This window comes from Pongo abelii, chromosome 2 (genome assembly GCF_028885655.2).
Source record: "Pongo abelii isolate AG06213 chromosome 2, NHGRI_mPonAbe1-v2.0_pri, whole genome shotgun sequence".
Lineage (NCBI taxonomy): Eukaryota > Metazoa > Chordata > Mammalia > Primates > Hominidae > Pongo > Pongo abelii.
This window is the reverse complement of record NC_085928.1, coordinates 15,359,482-15,370,952: the sequence shown is the minus strand read 5'-3', so window position 1 is coordinate 15,370,952 and position 11,471 is coordinate 15,359,482. Positions and strand designations below refer to the sequence as shown.

The 11,471-nt window shown below is 45.8% G+C and overlaps 1 protein-coding gene across 2 annotated transcripts in view; it reads left to right on the top strand.

Moving 5' to 3' along the window:
* Positions 1-232: 232 nt before the first annotated feature.
* PARP14 (poly(ADP-ribose) polymerase family member 14) overlaps positions 233-11,471 on the top strand; it is a 52,344-nt gene continuing 41,105 nt past the window's right edge. Inside the window, exons 1-3 of one of the 2 annotated variants that reach the window (XM_024244933.3) lie at positions 233-1,124; positions 5,230-5,363; positions 7,127-7,160. In XM_024244933.3, the coding sequence (XP_024100701.3) occupies positions 938-1,124; positions 5,230-5,363; positions 7,127-7,160 (355 nt within the window). In that variant the 5' untranslated portion in view covers positions 233-937. The remainder of the gene's footprint in view (positions 1,125-5,229; positions 5,364-7,126; positions 7,161-11,471) is intronic. The other variant, XM_063721729.1, reaches the window with a different exon arrangement.

Sequence of the window (11,471 nt, the reverse complement as noted above, 5' to 3'; positions counted from 1 at the left end):
CACTATGGTAGCCACTTGGCTGACCTCTCTGCCTCCACTCTAGCCACCACGCAGCAGCCGGAGTGATCCTGTACATGTGAATCACACCGTGGAACCCCACTTCCTAACCCTCCAAGGCTATCCCCTGATATCCTTGGGGTTATCAGGTTACATGTCACCACCCCATAAACCCTCCCTGAGCCGCCACAGCTGGACTAGGAGCCACTCCTCATCTGTTCCAGGAACACAAGTATATTCTTTCCCAGAGCACCTATTCCCCACTGTGTTCACCATAGCTCTGTCAGCTCAGCGAGGATTCAGTGAGTGCACGGCGCCTAGTAAATATTCCACAAAAAAACTGTGAGTGTAATTGTTTCTCCCACATTTCTAGACATGTAATATTAACAGATCAAGGAACAGAAAGCAAGACAGGGAAAGCAACGTAAAATTCTGATAATCACAATGATTGCTGAAAAAGTCCCCAAATAGGCAGCAAACATTCTAAAAGGGCCACAGTTTGTGAGTCATTTTATTCTTTTGTAAAGTGTCGGCTTGCGGCAAAAATTAAATGATCTTTGCGTTTGGGCAAGGTCTGGTGCCCCAAAGCTGCCGACTTGATCTGCGGTTGGGGCGAGCGACAGGCAGGGGGCCCGGAGTTAGGAGGGGGTGTGGGAGCCCGCGGAGCACAGGTGAACGGGGGCCTCCTTGCCGGGGCTCTGCTGGCCAGCCCCAAAGGGTTACTTTGGCCTTGGCTGTGGGCCGAATGCGAAGGTGGGGAGGTGGGCGGGGGATGACTCGGCCATTCCTGGGTCCGCCGTGTTAGGCTGAAGGCAAAAGGAAACCAAGGCCTGAGAGTTTTCCAGGAAACGAAAGCGAAAGAGTCAAAGTTAGCGGCCCGGAGTTGGCGCGGTCCGGAGTTGGCGCGGCCCCTGCAGTCCGGCGGAGAGCGGAGCTGAGGATGGCTGTGCCCGGCTCCTTCCCGCTGCTGGTCGAGGGCTCTTGGGGCCCCGACCCCCCGAAGAACTTGAACACCAAGTTGCAGATGTACTTCCAGAGCCCGAAGAGGTCGGGAGGCGGCGAGTGTGAAGTCCGCCAGGATCCCAGGAGCCCATCCCGCTTCCTGGTGCTCTTCTACCCGGAGGACGGTGAGGGGCGCGAGGGGTGGGGTGAGGAGGGGGCACCTCTGCCCTCCCTCCAGGGAAATGGCGGCAGGGCACGCACGGGAGGGGGACCCGCCCGGCTTCGGCGGCTGCTGTAGCGGAGGTGGCCGGGGCGGGGGCGGGGGCGACAGAATGGATTCCGAGCGCACCCGGGGCGCTGCGGTTCCCCGGCGCCCTGCGCTTCCAGGCGCTTAATGGCGCGGCCCGGAGGTGGCGGCGGAACCGCGCAAGTAACTCTTTATCCCTCGATCGTTTTCTGTCTTTCCCTGTCGTGGTGGTGTTATTGTTTGTTGTTGTGGAAGTGAGTCTATCCTCTTATCATCCTTTTCTGTCTTTTCCTGTTGTTATTCTTCTTATATGGGGGAGGAAACTGGTTAAGAAACGTGGCAAGTCACAGAGATTCCTTGTGGTTCTTGGAGATTCCCAGGGGTCCTGGGGTCACTTGGGAGAGGGGCAGAGGCGCTGCCTAAAATCACACGGCCTGAATGTCAACGAAGAGCGTCACAGCGGCCACATTGGAGGGGCTGTCGATCGACCACAGGTGCCCATTGTCGAGGGCCTGCCGGGGCCTCTTCCCTGAGTCTCTAGTGGCCCTCAGATTGGGAGCAAGGATGATATTCTGAAGCGATTGTGGGTTGGGAGATTTGAGCTTTGGAGGGAAAGTCGGTAAAGTTCCCTCTTTACAGGCCCACCACTACTTGGTGGGCCAAGAGCCCAGCGATGATCTGCTGGTTCAAGGGCCTCCCTGGTCTGCAATGGGAAGCACGTGACCTGCAGCTCCCAGAATGGGCATCTTTTCCACTGGCATCTTACGGTTGATGACCTATCGGGATTTAGTCAACCCCTAATTCCGCTTTCATGTCTCTGGATTTGGAGAAGCATTCGGGCCAGAGGAGAGGCAAGGAAGCTGAGGCTGAGGCCATGCAATTAGAGTGCCCCAGCAGGGATCCAAAAAAGAAAAATGAAACAGAAAAAGAATGGTGCACAGAAGGAAGGAAGGAAGGAGGGGGACAGGAGACATGCTTGGCTCATGGCCCTTATGAAAACAAAATACCGTGTTTTCCTAGGATTAATTTTACCAAGGAGTGCTCAGAAGGGCAACTGTGTGATATTAGTCATTTCTCTTTTGGGTGTCACTTTTCCTTGAGGGTTTTCCCCACTTTGACTTCAGAGGTCAACATCACCATCGATCTGGCCCTTAAGGATGCTTCTTTCTTCTTTAGATTCCATTATCCTTAGAAGTAGGTCTCACCTGCATCTAAATCACCTGGAGAGCAGGTTAACCAGGCACCTTCCCAGCTCTGTTTTAGAGATTCAGGTTCAGTGAATGTGGGGTGGGTGGGAAGCGTGTATTTAACCGGCAGCCCAGGTGACCCTGATGTGTTCAAGTTTCAGAATTTCTTTAGTTAATGTTGACAACCCCAAATGAACAAAAAGAGAAATAATTACACAAATTTAAACAGCATGAAAATACAAGTAGTACAAAATATAATTTTGTGATGATAAAATAACTCAATTCTAGCCCTCCAAGCAGAAAAGATTTCAGTCTTCCTGCTGGGCTTCCATCCTTGACCGGCCCCAGCCCACTACTACTCTTCCTCCACCCCCAGGCTCCTCCAGTGGCCCCTCTTGTCTTATCACCCAGCACAGATGACCCAAAACTTATTAAAACTCAAAACCTGCTGGGCACGGTGGCTCACACCTGTAATCCCAGCACTTTGGGAGGCTGAGGTGGGCAGATCACGAGTTGAGGAGATCGAGACCATCTTTGAGCAACATGGTGAAACCCCGTCTCTACTAAAACACACAAAAAAATTAGCCTAGCATGGTGGTGTGCGCCTGTAGTCCCAGCTACTTGGGAGGCTGAGGCAGGGGAATCGCTTGAACCAGGGAGGCGGAGGTTGCAGTAAGGCGAGATTGCACCACTGCACTCCAGCCTGGCAACAGAGCAAGACTCCATCTAAAAAACAACAAAAACAAAAACAAAAACAAAAACAAACAGAAAAAAGAAACAAACAAAAACAAACTCAAAACCTAGTACGGTCAGAGTTCTTGGGGATGGAAAATCCCTAGTCAGTTTGTTTCCTACTTGAGGAACCACTTTCTCAGTAATAAGGGTCAGGAATTTGCTAACAATGAATGACTTAGGCTTGAAGTCCCAGAAATGCATTCTTCTTCTGCAGAGGACACTCTCCACCGTCCATGCCAGGAAGTGGCCTCAACAGGTGCGGGCCCATAGCATAATCTGATTTGATTCATATAAACCATAATAGGCAGATAATAAGAATGAGGCCACCAGCACTTCTCCATATTTATTCGTGTATAGCAAATAGAAACAAATGGGAAGCTGTATCTCACTTTTATATAGTTCACTGGATTTCTGAAAAGTTGATGTAAATTGACATAACATTTTAAACCCTGTTTCAGATGTGTCTATTTTATCATACTTTACCAACATAGTTTGATTCCTTGTGGTAAGAACCATCTTCTCCTTAAATAAAATTAAATGTTGATGATCTAAGGTTGGTGCAGGTGGAAGACTGTCCACTTGGGTAAAGGAGGCTGGACATCAGAGTTTCAGCTCTTTTTCCTCCCAGATTGACTTTCTCCTTTTTGGAGATCATATACCCATATTACTACCAACTGTTCTCCTGAAATACTTGTGCCCATAAATATTACCCACAATCTGAGAACAGACTGGCACATTTAGATGCCTAGACAGGACTTTATCAAATTCTAGGGAATAAGAAAAGGACTGTAACACAGAGGTCCATGACTCTAAATAACTTGACTTACAAAATGTAGCTTGTTGTCGGGCTGCAGGGGTTCTATCCAGTCCTCAATCCCCACCTTGGTTTAGTAAAGCCCTTCAGGAGTTTGTGTGGAAACATCTGCCCTCCTCATAAAGAGTGAGATTAGAAGCTGGCGTTCTTTCTCAGGTTGTTTCTGAGGCCTGTTTCTGAGTTGGCATCCAGTTAAGACCCCACTTCCTCCACCCCCTTCACAGAGGGTTGAGGTGGGAAAGCTATCATGCTCCTACTCATGAAAGATACTGACCTACATCTTTGGCTTCATTAGGCCAGCCATATTAGAACACAGCATGGTGACCCAACATTCATGCTAGAGCTACACCTGTGACCCGTAGGGCACTCTCAGAAACTCCCTTTTTCCCTGACCTCTTTATACCATCTGACTATGTTGATCATGCCTCCTGCTTGAAACTCACTTCTTCCCCGTTCTTCATGGACTGAGATATGCTGATTTTCTTTATAACTCTCTGGCTGCTGATTTTTATAATTGTAACTCACATCTGCATAGTTCTTGAGGATGTTACAGTGTGCATTCATGTACACCACTTTAAGTGAGGAAACTGAGAGTTGAGAGAAGTTAAGGTATTCACTCAGCTATTTGTGGCAGAGTTGGAATTCAAATCCAGATCTTTGGACTCTATGTCCACTGTTCAGTTGTTTCACTACAGCCAAGCTGCCTGATATGCTAATCTATTAATTTGTTTATTTATTTTTTTGCAAAAATCTCTCCCTTCTTTTATACTCCTTTTACTATCAGATGTGAGACCTGTTTCTAACTAGGCTCCTGCTTATAGCCACCTAGCCACTTTCCTAAAACGTGACTTTCATTATGGCAAGTCCCAGTACCCAATCTTCACTGGCTCCCATTGAAGGATGCTTTAATTTAATTCACTTCAATATAGAATAAATATTGCTACCTTTTGAGTACCTCCTGAGTGTCAGGTCCTGTACCAAGTTCTTTATAATGTTTCTTCAATTTAATACATGTGGCACTCATACAAAACAATCTCCATTAACCTTACCAATAGACAAGAAAACTGAGGCTTTGTAAGTATGGCTTATTAGGGAACATGCTCAATATTAAAAAGTCAGTTTAAGGATGAAATTCAAATCCATGTTTGCTTGCTAAACTTTTCCTCTTTTACTTCACATATAGCCTCTCTTGAGAAACTGACCAAGCCGTTGATTGATGGTAATGCAGCCCACGGAAATCACAGAATAATTTTGTGAATAAAGATTGCTTGTCATTTGTCTTTTTTTCCCCCCTTTGGACATTTCAGTTCGGCAGAAGGTTCTGGAGAGAAAAAATCATGAGTTAGTGTGGCAAGGAAAAGGAACATTCAAGTTAACTGTCCAGTTACCTGCAACCCCAGATGAAATCCATCATGTCTTTGAAGAGGAAATTCTAACAAAGGCAAGTAAACTTTAGGCATGAATAAAAGGGATTTAGGTCTCCCAAGGTGTGTGAGATGGGAATCACCATGAGGAAAACGTAGTGGAAAGAAAAGTATGAAGCAAACTGCAGTGAGAAAAGCAGATTGCAAATGTAGGGGGAGTGAGGACAGTGGTAGGGTAGGGTATTATGGGATAAAGTAGGAGGGGGTACTTTTTTTTTTTTTTTGAGATGGAGTCTTGCTCTGTCGCCCAGGCTGGAGTACAGTGGTATGATCTCGGCTCACTGCAACCTCCGCCTCCTGGGTTCAAGCAATTCTTCTGCCTTAGCCTCCTGAGTAGCTGTGACTACAGGCATATGCCACTATGCCCAGATAATTTTTGTATTTTTAGTAGAGACGGGGTTTCACCATATTGGCCAGGCTGGTATCAAACTCCTGACCTCATGATCTGCCCACCTAGGCCTCCCAAAGTGCTGGGATTACAGGCATGACCCCCCCCGACCCTGCTGGGGGTACTTTTTATGTGATTTTAGACACATTTGGAAAAGCCAAGATTTGGGGGTTATAATAATGGTGGTTTTGGATGTAAAATTTAGGGTCTGTGTCTCCAGAGTTCTTTATAACCTGTAACCTGTTATATTTGTTTTATTTTCTATGTCATTTTGAGGAGACAGCAATCTATACTACCTGTATTAAGTATTACCCCAATTGTAAAATAGTAACAATATGTAACAATAATGATCCAACAACAGATTGTAGGATTATTGTGAGGGTTGAACAAGATGATCTGTATAAAGCACATGGCACAGTTCTTGTTATATATAATAAACACTCAGTAAATGTTTTATTTTTATTTGTTTTATTTATTTCTTTTTTAGAGGCAGGGTCTCACTCTGTTGCCCAGGCTGGAGTGCAGTGGCATGATCATGGCTCACTGCCTCCTTGACCTCCTGGGCTTAGGTGATCCTCCTACCTCAGCCTCCCCAGTAGCTGGGACTGTAGGCACATGCCACCACATCTGGCTAATTTTTTGTATTTTTTGTAGAGTCAGGGTTTTACCATGTTGCCTAGGCTGCTCTTGAACTGCTGGGCTCATGTGATCCACTTGCCTTGGCCTCCCAACGTGCTGGGATTACAGGTGTGAGCCACCACACCCGTCCTTAATTTAATTATCTTTTTTAGAGACAGTGCCTTCATCTGTATCCCAGGCTGGAGTGCAGTGGCACCACCATAGCTCACTGTAACCTTGAACTCCTGGTCTCAAGTGATCCTCCTGCCTCAGCCTCCCAAGTAGCTGGGACTACAGGCATGCATCACTATGCCTGGCTAATTTTTTTTCCTAATTTTTTTTTGTAGAGATGGGGTCTCACTATGTTGCCCAGGCTGGCCTTGAACTCCTGGCCTCAAGCGATCCTCCCACATTGGCCTCCAAAATGCTGAAATTACAGGTGTGAGCCACCAAGTCCAGCCTCAATAAATATTAAACAAGGGAAAAATTATGAGCTAAGATGTTTCTCTGATGTAGGATGTACCTCATATTCCCAAGCGCTTGGTGTTAATTGAGGTTTCTGTTATTTGTGTCTCATCTTCATTGGTGATTTTTGTGACTTGCAAGTGAATATGCCACTATGTATGGCCCCAGATGTATTCAAGAGCACCCTTATCAGACCTTTTCATTATTGTTTCTATTTACCCTCTATCTCCAGGCTGGTCCCAGGGACATTTTCTTACGTAAATAAATTGTTAATCATGTATTAATGCTACTTTATTGTTTGTGTTTCAGGAATCCAAGACCAAAGAAGGTGTTAAAGAACCAGGTAAAATCTCAGTTGAGATGACTCTGACATTCACCAAGCTGTTCTGCATTTATTAAAGGCAGCACTTGAGGGAGTCAGCCCGCTCTTCTTGACTTCCACAATGCAGGGTGTGCTCCGCTGGGAGCTGCCTTGGACTGCATCATCTTCATATTCTGAGCCAGCTGTGCAGAGGGTGGCTTTTAGGGCTCAGGTCATAATGATTGGAACTGCTCTCTCTGGGGACTGGGAGACACCTTGTAATAGAGGGGAGGGCAAAGAAGTGCCAGAGAGCTGGTGATGAGCTGACCTTTACTTTCCACTTGTGCTGAGCCAGCCATGGAGAAGCAAGGACACGATATGTCCAAGGGAGTCACATGTGGCTTAGTCGATGAGCACTGCTTCCTGAGCACTGGTTGTGAGGGTGCTGTGCTCTGAAGCCAAAACAGGAAGTTGTGACTCCTCTGTGAACACAAGCTTTTGAGCATTGGTGCAGGATTGGATTGGAGGATTGCAGTCCTCCAAAAGACAGCAGCTACAGCAGCTCTTCTGATCTCATCTGCTCTAGGAAACAGCCAGCGACCAATTAGATGTTGTGGACTCCAATGCTCAACTAGCACCTGGGCATTGAGCTGTCATGCCACTTGACATTTACTAAAGAAGCAACTAGTTTTCATAGCTAAGCATGCTATTATAAAGCGTAGGAAGTGAACTACGCTGAATGAACCGAGCCAGAGAGATAAAGTGATACATATACCTAAACCTTAAGGAAAATGAACAATGTATAATCATTGTCCTCTAATATTGAAATTATCTTGAGAACATGTAGTTTTCTGCAACTTTCTCTTTTGGAAAATGGCACTAGAGCGAGAGCTGCCTTTATTTGGCAAAAAGATTGGATAGGGATATATGGCTTATTTTTATCTAATATGGATGTCCTGTTAAAACTGTAGAATTTAGTATGCATGGATTTCTTAGGCAGCTCAGGAGTTTTATGAAATAGGATTTTTTTTTTGTCTCTTTAGAGTAATTCCTGCTTTCCATTCCTCACTTGTGGAACTGGCTCCCCCAGCTCCCAGTGTTTGTTGTTGGGATCTCCTAAATCCTTATCTTTTTCTTGGAAGATGCCAAAGTGCTATACTCTCAAGCTCAACTTCAGACTGGGAAGTGGTTTTATATGTGCGTATTTATTCTTGCTCTATAGCCCTAGATCTAAAATTTAATCACATCTATGTTTCTTATGACTTCATAGATTTTTACCTTAACTCTGTCTTAACTGACATGTTAGCACTGTTTTAAATTTGCTTAAAACTCCCAAATGTATTCCCACCGAAAGCCCCAGTCCCCTTCCACCAATAGACTTTTCATTGTCCTGGGGATTTTAGGCCCATTTTCTAACCTGTTTTTACCTGACCTGGACTCTAAGGATAGTAGCCAGCTAGGAAGTTGGGTTGTCTACACCAGATACTTAAGTTGGCTCCTTTAAGGGAAGCAGAGGTTCTTTGCTGAATGGTTACTCCACACTGATCCCTGACAATGGCCCTAAGGCTGGGACTCTTGAAATTAATTGGAATGGGGTAGACAGTTTCAGAACTGAGCAAAATGTGGGTGGAGAATAGGTACTGACTGGATTCTGTTTCTCAGGGATGGGGAACATACTCTCCGGACAATGAACCACAACCAACGCCACCAACCAATACTCATCATTAATAATTACAACAGCCCTGGTGCAGATGACACTGCACCATGAATGCACTAAGCATGCCCGAAACCTCATGCAAAAAGTTTAAAACTGAGGCATCTGCAGGAGCTGACAGGGCAGGGAAAGGCACACACACACCAATATCAGGTGAAGTCAGCACTGAGCTAGTGTCCTGTTCCAGGATAAGCTTAGTTGGGCTGGGTCTGAAAGGTGGAAACCAGCACTTGGAAGGTCCTGGAGAAGAGACAAGGGCAAGAGCAGAGAAATACTGCTTACCTGTGGTCGGAAATTCTGGTGTTTTCAAATCCATATCCCCAGCCTGGACTCCTCTCTCAATTCCAGAACTTCTGTCTGACCTTCCTGTTCGGAAGTATATTAGAGCCAACATGCCTGAAGCCACATGTGTCATCTTCCTCCCCAAGCAAGGGCCCTTTCTGGCTTCCTCATTTCTCTTGAAGTACACAATCAGTCTGCTCGTCACCTACTAGACATTTCACGCATCACTCCTTTCACATCTGCTGATCATAGAGACCTATTTATTTTATTTTATTGTTTTTGGAGAGAGGGTTTCACTCTGTTGCTCAGGCTGTCTTGGCTCACTGAAGCCTCAACCTCCCTGGCTCAAGCAATCCTCCCACAGCAGCCTCCTAAGTAGCTGGGGCTATTATAACATGCACTACCATGCCCAGCCAATTTTTAACATTTTTTGTGGAGTCATGGTCTCACTATGTTACCCAGGCTGGTCTTGAACTCCTGGCCCCAAGTGAACCTCCTGCCTTGGCCTCCCAGAGTGCTGAGATTACAGCCATGAGCCACTGCACCCAGCCTCATTTTCTTTTAAAGTTTTCCTTATCCATCCTTCTCTCACCACAGGCCCTTTCTTTTTACCTCACAAGTTCAGCATGGCAGGATCTCCCTGCCTGCTCTGTCTGTGTCTGCCACCCTTCTCCTTAAACCTGACCAGCCCTTTGCACTATTGCTAAATAGCCTGCCATCTTTTTCATGGAAACCTTCCATGACTCACCCTTACCACAAGCTGGGAGATAAAGTCCAGACCACCTTCTGCATCTAGTCTGCTTTTCTGGCCTCATTTTCTTCATTCTGCACAAATGTGCTCCTTTTGAGCCACATCAGTCAAATCACTGTTTTCTAAATTGTCTGATGCAGTTGCAGCACTCTGCCTGTGCTTCTGTTGCTCACAATTCCCTCTATCCCACTTTTCTCTACCCAATTCCACATACCCTTCAAGACCTGCTGAACTTCCTCCTCTTCTCTCAAGTCTTTCCATGCCAGCCCAGCCCTTTTATCTCTTTCTGGGACTCTTGGCCTGATTGTTAATACTCTTTTTTGGTCAATTAAGCCTTTCTTGTGGTGAGGCATCTAATATTGATGGGATTATAAAACTATATTGCTGGAAAGATTCTTTCAGTCCAGTTCACTTAGTCCTATACCCTCATTTTATGATTAAGAGACATGCCCAAGGTCACATGGCTAAAGAGTGGCAGCAGGGATTAAACACATATAGCCTCCTCCCTAGCCCAGCAGTCATTGTGATTTGTCATACCTGTCTCACTTAGTGCTAATTTATGTAGTTGCTTTATGCTTGAGCTATTTTTTTTTAAATTTAGCATGAGTGTGTGTGCATGGCATGATAGCCAGCACACAACAGAGTGGTCTAACTGTTGTAACAAACAACCTCCCAAATCAGTAACCTAACACAACACGTTTGTTTGTTTATTTATTTATTTATTTTTTCTGAGACGGAATCGCCCAGGCTGGAATGCAGTGGTACAATCTCGGCTCACTGCAACCTCCGCCTTCCAGCTTCAAGCGATTCTCCTGCCTCAGCCTCCTGAGTAGCTGGGATTAGAGGCACGTGTCGCCACGCTCGGCTAATTTTTGTATTTTTGGTAGAGACAGGGTTTCACCACGTTGGCCAGGCTAGTCTCAAACTCCTGACGTCAAGTGATCCGCCTGCCTCGTTCTCCCAAAGTACTGGGATTACAGGCGTGAGCCACTGCGCCTGGCCACAACACAAGTTTATTTCTCCTTCGCATCACAGTTCAGTGTAGTTGGCAGCTGTGGTGGTGGGAGTGTCAGTCGCTTCATGTGGTCATTCAGGGACCCAGGCTCCTTCCACCCTTTGACACCATTATCTTTAAATGTGGTTTCCAAGGTCACTGCAAGGGAGAGTGGGGTTTCATATTAAGGATATTTATATTGGCCAGGCCTGAGGGTGGAATTCACTTCCACCCATATTCCATTAACTGCAGGGACACTACTGTTGAAACTGAACTGCAGGAAACTTGAGAAATATTGTCCAGGAAGTAAGCAAAATGGATTTGGTGCACACAGAGCATTTTATGCGGCCACTGCGAACATTTACACATGTCATTTTTCTCATATACCTCCATTAGAAAATCTGTAAATTTCTTATCTAATTTTTTTTTATATTCTTACTTCTCCTTACAACCAGGGTCTTGAACACGATAAGAGTCCCCATTGAATAATTGTCCACAGAATGCCTAAAGATCAGATCGTACCCACCATGCTTCAGTGGACAAGCATACAGTGAGACTGACCTCGTGTGTATGTGTAACTCATTTTTACGGTCAACAGTGGAGAGGAATGAG